Source organism: Triplophysa dalaica, chromosome 25, assembly GCF_015846415.1.
Source record: "Triplophysa dalaica isolate WHDGS20190420 chromosome 25, ASM1584641v1, whole genome shotgun sequence".
NCBI classification, from domain to species: Eukaryota; Metazoa; Chordata; class Actinopteri; order Cypriniformes; family Nemacheilidae; genus Triplophysa; species Triplophysa dalaica.
In genome coordinates this window covers 11722493-11735970 of record NC_079566.1, presented here as the reverse complement: position 1 = coordinate 11735970, position 13478 = coordinate 11722493, and the positions used below count along the sequence as shown (strand labels likewise).

The 13478-nt window shown below is 37.8% G+C and overlaps 1 protein-coding gene and 1 long non-coding RNA gene across 4 annotated transcripts in view; one reads left to right on the top strand and one right to left on the bottom strand.

The window, feature by feature from the left end:
- efna3a (ephrin-A3a) overlaps positions 1–13478 on the top strand; it is an 82169-nt gene that overhangs the window by 56384 nt on the left and 12307 nt on the right. The window contains exons 3-5 of one of the 3 annotated variants that reach the window (XM_056740820.1): positions 1213–1278; positions 2279–2350; positions 5448–7231. In XM_056740820.1, the coding sequence (XP_056596798.1) occupies positions 1213–1278; positions 2279–2350; positions 5448–5566 (257 nt within the window). In that variant the 3' untranslated portion in view covers positions 5567–7231. Of the gene's footprint in view, positions 1–1212; positions 1279–2278; positions 2351–5447; positions 7232–13478 lie in introns of those variants that run through there. The other 2 variants (XM_056740821.1, XM_056740823.1) reach the window with 2 other exon arrangements.
- Positions 12767–13478, bottom strand: part of LOC130415256 (uncharacterized) — a 37814-nt gene continuing 37102 nt past the window's right edge. The window contains exon 3 of the long non-coding RNA XR_008905897.1: positions 12767–13071. This is a non-coding gene — a long non-coding RNA (uncharacterized LOC130415256). The remainder of the gene's footprint in view (positions 13072–13478) is intronic.

The window sequence follows — 13478 nt, the reverse complement described above, 5'->3', positions numbered from 1 at the left end:
CACGACAAGTGAACAGGATATATGCGTCTCTGCACTTTATAAAGTGCCTGATATGTTCCTTTACTGTTCTTTGCTGTTAGTTTCCAGAATTCAGTAGACATACTTCACCTAAACTTTAGTGACAGAGAAGGTTATTACACAAGCAACGGCATACTGGTGAGCAGATGGAGGTTTAGTGCTTTGTTCAAGGGGACATTGATAGCAGAAGTGCTTTGGCAGGAGCTTTTCTTTCATAGTATGGAGATTGTACCAATGAGTCGATCCAGGCCCCTCCCATCCGGAATTCAGTAGGTTTTTTTTCCTGAGTTAATGTTGAGTGCTGTGATCTTTCCCCATGGACAATGCTACATTTCCACCATACAAATGTAGTTTACAAAAGAAAAACCTTCAATTTGGGCATGGAATCGTTTTTTAAAGGGTTTTATTATTATGAAATGGTAGTTTAAAGGTAGGCGGCGGGTTATTTCAAGCACAGCCATTTGTCTTTCATGTTCCCAAAAAGCGACCCAGGAATATAAAAGACAGCAATAAAGGAGGCAAATGCATTTTACCCAGCATTCTGTTTGCTCTCGAAACTGCTTTGTTGGAAAAATGGAGACAGTTTTGCCTGCCATAGGAGCTTGTTATCGGGATCCGGACGTTACAGAGGGCCGCTCATCATCAATCTTCCTGGCATTTGGGTCAATCGCTACCAATTAGTGTGCACCCGTCTTGATTGAAAACTTCTTTTTTAATGCCGGCTATAAAGCTAGTGTTAATAGAGCATTGCTAATGATACTTTTCTGACGAATATCTCACCTAATCTGTCTTCTTCATTAGCACAGTCTCTAATTGCTGCGACCGGCGGGTTGTTTGTGATACGATGACAGCGGACGTATTTGAGAAATGAGATAACGCTGCCCATACGTTTGTCAACTTCAAACGCAAGAAACGTTATCTTTGCTGTCGCTCGGGGGAGTTCAGGTGGAGCCAGTTTATAAATTAAAGACGGTATCTTTAGTGTGTGGAAATGGATAATTTAATAATCCTACGCCATATCTCGTTTCAATCAATGTGATCCAGAGGAGCAATGCTTTAGATAATTTAAAGGAACAGTATATATACTGCAGATATAGGCAAATGCAAGGATGTCATTCTGAAAATACAAATATGAGTACGCATCATTGTCCACTAGGTGGCAGTAGGTTAATATGTGTGTATCTTGTGTTACAGCAACACCAATCCACCACCACGGACACAGCTGTTTAAGACTGAGGGTGTTTGTCTGCTGTTCTACAGGTAAACATCTTAATATACAGTAGTAATACACAAAAACACAGCCATATACACAAATACACACTATAGAATAGAATAGAAGTCTGTGTCTCAATTGGTCTACTTCCATATACTTTTCCATGAGAAAAACACTACATGCTTTCAGTGCGTAGTATATTTTAGAGCGTCGCAAAACTATTTATTTATTTATAAAAAACTATGTATTCATTCATTATTTCATTTGTATTCTTTACTGTATACTTACATTTATTAATTTAGCAAAGCATCTTTTATTTTTATGTATCATTATTTGCCCTTTAACCTCACACAAATACTGCTTTTTTCTACAAGCCGCTTTCGACCGAGCTGCCAATTTGCATTTAGGCACATTTATATTTTATTTTACATTGCAAATTAGAATTTTCTTGGATTATTGGCATCTGAAATGAACTATCAAGGAGTCCAAGTTCACACGAGGCTCATCCAAACACACCTCAGGGTCTTGCATTGCATTCTGGGAACTGGAAGTACGGCTCGGTTCGACTCCCACGTGCTTCTGCTTAAATGCATAATAGCACAAATAGCTGGTGCTTCACACTGCTCTGCTTTATTTAATCTTATGAATTCAGTGGAGCGTCACTAAACTCCGCCCTCTCGCAGTGAGTTGTGGGTTATATCAGCCATTAAGTGTCCATGGATTCACACTTTGAACTATTTCCTAGAATAATAGTAGACTATCCGGGTACTTTGAGAAAACTCATTTCAGCATAATATGATTTAGGACATACTTATTCTATTGTCGAATACTATTTAGGACGGATAGTATGTGTATTGAGATGCAGCACAAGGATAGAACAGACGAAAAATAGAATAGAATAGTTTATTGGCAGAATTTCCTTTAAATAAGGAAACTCATGTAGGTTGAATTGGGGTAAATACATGTTTGTTTAATGCATCACCCACCTTTCTACATTGGCTTTACTCACCCTGTGTATGTAGTGAGATTGTGTCTCTAATTTGGTAGTCTCTACCGCAGATGACGACTCGGACCAGAGTCCTCCTGACTACACCGTCAGACCCAAACTCCATGACATCGGTAAGTAAACACACCTCATGTTGACAGGTTTGGACTTGACCCCCTGTTTCTTTATTTTGATAATTTCCATAAAAAGTATAAGAATAAAAGTATAACAATATTCATTTAAGGGGTCATATGGCGCATATACGTGTTTTTCTGTGTCATTGGTGTGTTATAAGTTGCCCATGCATGTATTAGACACGTACATTTGCACAAATGAAAGTGTCAAGGAAAAGATGCAATCTATCTAAAAGCGAGTGCTCACCCAGACCTGCCTGAAACGCTTTGTGTAACCACACCCCCACAAATCTGCGTCAGTTCGTATGACTTGACTAAGACTGCCCAAATGTATACGCAAGGAAGGTGGGTGTACTTGTCAGTACAATTGCTTTGGAACCTGATATTCCAAATATGGTAAGAGGCGTTACATTTCCGTCACATGCTTGCAGTATACGACAAATCACAACGCACTGGTAACCTGGCCAATCAGAGCACACCTCGCTTTTTAGAGCGATGAGCTTTGTAAAAGATCTGCACGTTTCAGGGAGACGGGGCAAATAGGAGATACAAACATGCATGTTATTTGAACCTTAAATGGTGTATACACATTGCATTACATCTATAATAACATTCATGTTAGCTGTGTCTTATGACTCCTTTAACCCAGGTATTGTCTCAGAGTGACCAGGGGTTTGGCAATCAACATACAAATGAATGCATTTATTAATTTCCATTATTTATTTATCATTATTTGCACTTTAACCTCACACAAATACTGCTTTTTTCTACAAGACGCTTTCGACCGAGCTGCCAATTTGCATTTAGACACATTTATATTTTATTTTACATTGCAAATTAGAATTTTCTTGGATTATTGGCATCTGAAATGAACTATCAAGAAGTCCAAGTTCACACGAGGCTCATCCAAACACACCTCAGGCTCTTGCATTGCATTCTGGGAACTGGAAGTACGGCTCGGTTCGACTCCCACATGCTTCTGCTTAAATGCATAATAGCACAAATAGCTGGTGCTTCACACTGCTCTAGGCATCCAGACGCTCTCTAGCAGCAGCATGTGTGTGTGTGTAAATGCACTTTGTATTAAAATGGAATATCTGTTCATGACATACATGCACTGCATGAACTCGGCTGACTCTGAAGCTTTGTCAGCATCACAACACCATTGAGTTTAAAATGTTTGTATTGTTTCTCAACTCATAAGTTAAACATATCAATCAATATGTTTTTTTGATTTAACGTGAAAACATTTGTATCTGTCCTCAAGGCAAAATTGTACCGTAATAAGAAAGCTGTATTTAATACCACATCGCTGACAGGTCAGCCGAGTCTAATGATGACAAATGTCTGTAGATGCAGAATGCAGCGATTTTAAAGAGCCGGTGGAACTTTCTGTTTCCTGTTCACAACTCCATCATTTACGCCGACGCTGTGTTAAAACATTTATTCTGCTTAGAGAGTTAGTTCCCCTCAAAACTGAAAATCCTGTCATTATTTACTCAACCGCATGCTGTTCAAAACCCATACGACTGACTTTCTTCTGTATGAGAAGAATGTTGCTCTTTATTTAACCATTGAATGAAATGTAATGGGGCTGCAGCTGTTACTCACTAACATTTAGGTTACCATAGCAACCACAAGTCCTTATTCACTTTCATTATATAGACGATTTCATCTTAACAACATAAGCAAACGTTACTGCCCATGCGCACTTATGTGGTTCGCCTTAACTTCCCGAACACATTCACAAACAATAAAGTGCCTATTGATAACAATAAAAAAAAAATGAGAAGAAGCGTTAATTGGCTAAATTTGTCTCTCCAATATTTTGAATTTAGACTGCGATGCCAAGTTCAACCACTAGATGTCAATGTACCAAACCTACCAATGTACCGAACTACTGGACCCGTTCAACAAATTGTTTATTTAATAAAATGAATATACAAAAAAATTCTACAAATTGTTATATAATAAAATGATTATACAATAAAATAATATGTGACCCTGGACAACAAAACCAGTCTTATGGGTCAATTTTTCGAAATCGATATTTTTATATCATTTGAAAGCTGAATAATTAAGCTTTCTACCGATGTATGGGTTGCTAGGATATGATAATATCTGGTGGAGATTGTTCAAATATCTAGTAACTGAGGGTGCAAAGGAATCAAAATATTGAGAAAATCGCCTTTGAAGTTGGTAATAAGAGGCACTGTTACTGGTCATCCACTCACAAAAATAAAATTTTGATATATTCACAAAAGGAAATTTACAGAATGTCTTCATGGAACATGATCTTTACTTAATATCTTAATGATTATGGGCATAAAAGAAAAATCTATAATTTTGACCCTGACCCTGGTTTTACTAAAAATGTTCCCTTGCTACTCAAGACTGGTTTTGTGATCCAGGGTCACATATTATAAATGAATATTTACATAGATTAAATAAAATATTAAGTTATACACTAGCCAAACACAAACCAGAAGTTAGCTGGGGTGCAGGTGCACGCGCGTCCGATGAAACTTTCATATAAGATACTAAGATTTACAGATTTGTAAAGATTTGAGAGTAAGTAAATGATGAAGGTCCACTATTCCTTTAAATGTCATTTTCTTTTTTATGTAACATACAGATTTTGTTTTTGTCAAAATACAATATGATAGTTTTCACAAGTTTCACTCACAGCTCTGCTGCCCGAGCATTCTTTATCATCGTACAATGTTGCCAACACAGATAAGAAATGTCACACATTCTCTCCGTAGATTTATAAATATTTTTCTCTCGCTATCTCTCTTTCTCACTGCTTTATCTTTCTATCGATTAAAATGTTATACGTTGAGTTTTTGGGCCAGTGGTAATAGCGAGAATGAATGGATGTGTTTTATCTTCCTTTTAAAATGACTGTAAGAAAAAACAGGAGAAACTAAGATTTCCTTAGGTGATGATATTAGTCAAAGAGAAAAGAGGAAGTCATTATTTTTCCTGCTGTCTTGTTTTCCTGTTCTTTAGTAAGTTGGTGCATGGAAATTGGGATACGTTTGTTCATTCCTCTCTTTCTTTTCTTTCTTTCTCTTTGTCTGTCTTTCTCTCTCAGATGAATTTAACCCTGAGATCCCCAAACTGGAGAAGAGCGTCAGCGGCAGCAGTCCGTCTGGAGACCGGCTGTTGATCACCGTGGCGACGCTCCTCCTCGCTGCTCTCCTCGTGTCCTAGCAACCGTCTCTCTAACATGACTGCGGCAACAGGACCGAGCCCCAAAAGATCGCCTTTCGTTCAACTTGTGCGGGAGATTATCCAATCAGAACAGAATAACCACTAGCTGAGCCCTAATACGGGAGCCAATCGTAGACTTACCGCACCTAAACAGTGGCCTTTGTCTCCACAACTTTGATACGCACCAAACCGAAACCTTAGGACTGAGAATGACACGCTCATCCAGGCATCCATTTCAGAATTTGCCTTTCGATGAAACATCCACTTTTCGGGGAGGAAAATGATAGAATGACTCTGAGGTCTCCGTTCCTCCAGACGCCGGGTTAATGACTGCCGACCAGGGCAGCGTTCATTGAAAAAATGGATTACACAGTGATCCGCCCTCTTCTTTGGGCTCGAACATTGCTGAGGAACTCAAGGGGTTGTGGAGACCTTTAAGGGTATCTCAAAGTTCGCTCCGAACCCCTGTTTCTTCAGAGTCCGGTGTGTGTTGTGGACAGACATGACACATGCGTTACAGATCAATAAATCTCATTTGGCAGTCCGTAACTTGAGGTGTAAGTTCACGTTATCGATCGCAGCTGCTATATCTGCTGGTTGCTGGACTGAAGCCGTGCCCGTGAGCTGTGATAGAAAGTTCTGTTCCTAAATTTAGAGACTAAAGGCGCATTATCGGTCGGTCCATCACTTTTGTACGATGAACATTGTGTGACCAAAAGGCTTTGGTCATCGTAGCCGAGTCTTGCGTTGTAGGACACTGTAATGAACGGGAGTGGAGACGGAACAGTGATAGTTAGACGGTCTTGTTTCATTTTATGTAGTATGTTTATGTTATCACGAGAAGGTACCGTTCAGTGGTTTTGAAAGAGCGGTAGAGTCATACACTGCAATTCACTGTTTTATATCAAGGAATTGCATTGCAGAATTCATTTTAACCGCACAATACATATTTAAACAATTGCTCTTTGAGTATAGAGCTTTATAAACTTAATTTATTGAGTTATTTATTGATCATTTGATCTTTTTTTGGAACTTTGTGAGTTTTCTTCTGCATTCTCGAGGGATCTTCCTTCCTTATCTTTGCTGATGCCAAATTATTTCGTTTTTTTGTTTGTTTCACAGCTTGTTTCAGGTTCATGCGCCAGCAAATTCAGCAATTCATAGTTCAATCCTATGGAGGAACATACATGCATTTCATATATTGCTCTCAATTGAAATAGTTAAATTCTCCATAAGGAGAGTCGTTATTATAGGACATTGTGAGGTTGTTGTAGTTTATATCAGCGGGCGGGGTTAGGGGGGTTCTCGTGGGCGTGGCTTACCGGACGTCAGAATTACTCGCACGGCTGCATAGTCCCGCCATGCAGAGTACATGTCTTTGTAAATGTGTCTGTATGTGTGTTTTATGAGTGTGCACTTTACAGGGGATGGTATGGAAGAGCGTGTATACATTTTGGCCTTTTCATATTCATTTAGATACACATTTGTAGGTTTTGAATATTCAAGCTTGCGTGAGAGGCGAGAATGTGGCGGATGATGACGAAAGCATTTATCGTTGTTGGAAACAACAGTATCAATCGTGTTTACCTTAGAATGATTAAACATGTAAACGAACCATGAATGACAATTACCAGAATGAAACTTAATAAACCATTCTTATTTTAACAGTCTTGTTGTGTGTGGTTTGTTGGAATGGTAAGTATGACATTGATGTCAGAATGTCTCGTGTGAAGACGTCTGGAAACATCTTCCACCGTACAAAGACTCATTCAAGCTTGGTGAAGGACAATCGTTCTTTTTGTTTCTTTTGCCTGAAAAGATTTTAAGCCGCTCCTTAATCTCACGATGTGCTGATTGTCAATCACTATTTGTAAAGAGACACATTGTTACCAGGTTGAATCTGAACATACATAATATGTAGAAGAATGCATTTAAGTTCAACTCTTGCTCTGGCTCAATTGAACCATCAAAATATGGGTTGTGTTGTTCAAAATGGAGAAAACACTAAACTTAGTTATTTTCATAAAATTACAGCATTCAGTGCCCTCCACTAATATTGGCATACTTGGTAAATATGAGCAAAGAAGCAGTAAAAATAAATTAGCATTGTTTCATTTGGTCTATTATTTTCAAAAAATCCACAATATTCCAAGATTTCATTAAAGTAAAACATTTTGAAGTGGGGGAATATAACATTATGAAAAAAAAATATCTGGTACACCCTGGTCACAATTATTGTCATCCTTAAAAAATAACTATGACTATGACTAAATTAGTAAAATACCTCACAAGTATAGTCCCATTGATATTTACATTTTCTTGGCTTTAAGGAAATAGTTAAATCAATAAAAAATCTCAATGATCAAGAGGTTTTAATGGACTGGAGATGTTGAAAATCTGCTTGAAACAGGATGTGTGTCTATACTGTCTCAATGCACAGCGAGGAGAAGAATTTGAGTGGCTAAAGACTCTTCAAAGAGAACAGATGGAAAATTGCAGTTATCAGATTAATTTTGTGGTCACAAAGCATTTAATAATAATAAAGGAAAACTGCACCTCCATCACCACAAACTCCATTATATTAATCTGCCATACTGGAACTGGAAGTTTTTTTGCAGCAATAACACAAGATAGGTTGTTACACACAGAGTTAAAAAATGCCCCATGTCCACTGTTCAATAGATCTTTATTGATGTGAACTTACGTTTGTACAAGAGGTCCTGGACATCTCGATCAGACATTTTGGCCACCATTAAATGTTTCGAGCTTGAGCGTTCTCGACCAATCACGTTCCTCGCATTTTGTAATGGAAACATCAAAAGACGCTGTGACGTGCAAAAAAGACGCAGATGCTGGCGTTTAAGAGAGCGCTCAGGACGTTTTTTTGAAAACACAGTTTACTCCAAAGGATTATAATGTAAAACAGACGCTAGCAGCTTCGAAAAAGAAGTCAAGTCTGAACATGGCCTTACGTATTACGTTAAGAACCACATCTTTGTACACATTTGTTTAAAATTTCATTTCATGAAAGTAGCCATGTAATGTAATAAATATCTTTTTTTATTGACAGTTATGCAATAATGTAACGTTAAATCATCTTTTTACACAAACTTTTATAATACTCTGTGAACAGCCCTCACATTTGAGTCTGTGTTAGCTTTTATCTGTCCATCTGCTCTGCGCTGTGTCCTTTCTCAGTTTCACCAGACAGACTTGTTCAGACTGAAGCAGACCAAACACACGTCTGTCTGTCTCAGGTAAAAGTTTTGTGTAGCGATGAGAATCTGAACCTAGAAACTCAAGCCGTTCACCTGCATACACTCCTCTTACAGCACACAAATCAAAAGCATCATCATAAAACACAGACAGTCCTGGGAAGATGCGGTTTTTCTTTTTAATTTCGCCACTTCCATCTGCAGGCAAAACACCCTGGAGCATAACGTGTTTGTGCACATCTGCTTGACTTTCTTTTTCTGTTTTTCTATCCAAGGACACTCAACGTACAAGCGCAGACAAATGAGACACTCGAGATACAAGGGTGACCGAGATTTAATGTCTCATTAGACACACCAGTCAATGTTCTCGTGCTGCTTTTGCCTATGAGCGGTCCAATAACTTCTCAAGAAACATTATTGGCTGTGTCTTTGCATGGATCACTGATGTGTCAATCACACCGTTCTCGTATTGTGAGTTACTGCCAGAATATATTGAAATATGATTTGCACTGATCTGAATGAAGCTTCTTTTCTGATGCCTATCAGCAACTTTTGTAAGACAAGCTCATCGCTGACCCTCTTTCAACTTCTAGATCTTAGTACCAGTTTGATTATTGTGAGGAATTCTTAAAAACATCAAATGTGACCCCGGTTTACAAAACCAGTCTTAAGTAGCATGAGAACTTTTGTAGTAATAGCCAAAAATGCATCGTATGGGTAAAAATTATAGGTTTTTCTTTTATGCCAAAAATCGTAAGGATATTAAGAAAAGACCTTGTTGCATAAATATATCAAAACTTTCTTTTTGTGAGTGGATGCAGAAAATCGCTAACAAAAATGCCTGGAAACACACCTACAAAGTTGACTTGCTGCTGCCCGCTCTTTGGAAACTACCCACTCAAATTTGGCATCTTTGTTCAGTTTTGTATTTCAGCTTTTTGGTTCATCTACTTTCTATATTTCGCCCTTCTCACCCTTAGACCGTGTCTACACCGGGCGAGGCGCAACGAAACAAAAGACAATAAAATACATTAGAACCCATTAGAATTTGAAATTTTGTCGACACTGGATTCAGTGCAACGCGACAACACTGAAAAATGATTATGTCCCTTAGATTTTATGAAAACAGCTTATTAAAATATAAAAAGAATTAGTCAAAATAACTAAAACAAATCTTGGGAATAAAATGTACAAATTTTGGTTAAGATTTTAATTATTTTGTTTGAGTCATTTTAATTGAACAAATTATTAAGTAAATCTTACTCAATTTTATTATGTTAAACCCATTTAAATTGGTCAAATTAAGTTTACTTATTTATTTTGTGTTGTGACTACATATATCATTTTTATGATATAACTACCTTGGCAGTTGATATGTAGTTCCCAGCATAAATTGTATGTGACTGCATTACGAGATTAATTTTCAAGATTAACTGTCATTTTAAGTGTTTTTCAGTATAAGGAAAGACTTGTTCGTGTTTTTTTGTTGATATATCTTCTAGAATTTTTTTATTTTAAATTTTGGTTTTTAAGTTGTTACCATTGTTAAGAAGAGCTGTGATGGGGCCTAGACTGAGGGAGGCATAACATTAGTCATGAAGTGTGTTAATTCACATATTGTGCAGTAACTGTGCTAATACCAGTACAGATATCACTAGTCTCTTATAACTCGACCATATATGTTGTAAAAAAAGGTATATTTCAATATGAACGTAAGTGATCCGTGAGGTTGTAGCTAGACATGTGTTTTTGTTCAGCGTATTTTTTTGTTTACTTAAAGATACCATTTACTTGATATTTTAACAAAAACTAAATGTATTAGTAGTATTTACTTTATTCTGGTTAGTGTATTAAAACAAACCGTGTTGCGTTGGTCAGGTCCGGTGTATAAACGGTGTTAGATTCCTTGTCGGAAGACCTTTTACTGGAAAAATTGGTTCTTCAAAGTTCTTTTTCTTTCCACATTTTTAGCAGACAAGTTTGAAACAGCATGAGGGTAAGTAAACGATGACATCATTATCACATTTTTGGTGAACTCATCCTTTAAGCTCAAACTGATGTCTACGCTCTGGTTGTGTAATCTGCGGCCGTGAGCGAGTCGCTGATCTCAACATTTGGTCTGGCAGCTTTCCCAGGTACAGAGGGGTCCATTAGTCCGGGGTGTACCACCAGAGGGTGTCGGGTTCAACTGCGGGCTTCAACTCCCAATTATCCTGCACCATTAACAACAGCAATGCTAGTTATTACACATGATGTAAATGGGAGGATGGCACTATTGCCAATGCTGATTGTATCATCTGACAGATGGGAAAACCAACACTGGGTACAAATCGAGCTCCTATATAGTTCATTTAGAAATCAGTTGTGTCGTAGCTGTATTTACACCCTGTTTTTAGGCTCATTTTAATCTTTTAGAATTTTGCTTTGTCTGTTTTGTTGTATGCCAAACACATGGAGATGGGATAAAGGTGACATGGTTTTTAAAATGAACAAAAAAAAACGCTGGTTAAAAGGGCATCGCATTGTTGTATTGTTATCTTCACATGAGTTGTTTTCAAAGGCAACCTGCTAGTTGTTTTTGCACAGCTAGATGCTAATTTGCTAACTCCCTCCGTTCGTTCCATTGTTGTACACGGAAGCAAATCCCGACTCAATTCAAAGCTTAAAGTCTAAGCTGATCACACACGACCTGATTTCTAACCTAAACTGTATTTCTGTTGGTAACCAATGGGGAGTTTACTCTTGGTGACTTAATGCAATTGTTTTTTTCGGAGAACATGCATAAATTTGTTGCGATATTTGCATATAGCACGGGTGTACTCTGCAACAAATGAATTTCTTGAGCCCAGTTCACACTTACCTTTTTGCTCCCTGTGAAAGCGGCAGAACGGAAACGCAAGTCCGAAGATATTTCGCTGCGTAGCAAAGTCAAACTTCGGTGAACTCTGACCTGCGAACTCACAAAGGGCATGAGACCAACAGAGACTAACAGAAGATCGAGACGTCACATCGTGTTCGTGACCTCACGCCACAGAAATGTAAAAGATGGAGGAATCGCTCCCGCCAATTTTCGCAGCAGCGTCCAAACTTATTTAAGCATGCTCAAAGTCTAGTCTGACTGCGGCATCACTAAGTATTTTTACTACTTTTAAGTGCAAATGACTTGAATTTGAATGAAAATTAAATTAATTTTCTGGAAAAAAACCTTTTTCTCACCCTATTGGCAGATATTTTTGCTTGTTTCAAGCATGGACATAGTTTTTTCTCAAAAAACTAGAAACATAGTCATTTTGCTTTTCAATTAAATGTTAAAAATGCATGAAAATGTTTGACTATTCTTAAATCAAGATACACTTGCTCGACTAGGAAAGTGATTAGTCTTGTTTTATGAAATTAAAGATATGTATTAGTTAAGTTTATCTTAAAATACTGCCCACAGGGTTAGAAAAATAACCTTGAAGTAAGTGTGATCTTTTCCTTAAGTAGCCTACCCAATTTAAGTTTATTTTTCCTAGCTCAATGGGAAATTGTATTTATTTATTTAGCTTATTTAAACTCGCTCGTCTTCCTTGTTAAGTAAATGTATCCTGATACAAGTGAACGTATCTTGATACACATATAAAGACCTTACATAATGAAGCGTTATGTTTTTATTACCTGAGGATGAGCCGCGGGTAGCCTTACACGGAATTCACCATGTTGTTTCTACAGTGGCCCTAAACGGACAAACTGCTCTACAGAGCGTATTTCGTAAAAACGTAAAAAACTTGATGACATTTTAGTTTTACTCAGCCGCCATAGTGCTTCGAAAGGCAGAGGTGGAGTGAGCCACGGTTATAATTCACAAGCAAAAATTTGCTTTAAGAATATTTTAGAACAAGACAAAATGCTTAGTAAGATAAGACAAATAAATAGGTAATGTAGGTACCAAATGTTTATTTTGCATGTCAGATGACTGCCTTGTTGAATATGGCCTACCACAAGACTTCATAGCAACTCGCACATAATAGATTCAAACTAAATACGTTTCTTATATATCTAAAAATCCTCTCAAGTTCTCAGCGGGGATGTAAATCACTTATTGAGGCTCTGAGGTGTAAATCAGAACTTAGCTGCTGGCGTCTGGAGCAGATGAACCCCAGTGTTCCTCATACGCTCAATGTGAGAAGCAGTCAATATGAAGTTCCCTCTGGCTGACACTTGGCTCCAATCTTCAGATCAGGATCAGCTTTACTCCTCCCTTCTCCAGTCATTATGAGCTTAAAGGTGCCACTCCTCCAAGATCAATGCCTGAAAGAACACCGGTATCATTTCTGAGGTCTGACACACCCACCAACACACACGCGATAAGTTCACCCCAATAAATCTGTTATTCACTCCCCTGTATGTCATTACAAACCAGATGATTCTGCGTAACACAAAATAAAATGTGTTTGGTCCTTTACAAATTTCTCCACCAAAGTTTCATCCTTCACTGGAAATCTGTGCGGTTACTTTCAAGTGCTATAAGAAGCATTGAAGAATGTTTATTTATAAGAGAGAATATGATGCGAACGTACATTTATGTAATCTTGAATGTTTGTTTGCTTAAGTAGCTTCATGTCATCGCACAACTGTCGTCTGATTGATAGGGAAGACAAAGTCATCAATTGGAGCCGAGACAATTTATTTGGCAGTCACTTTGGGTTTATTCTACA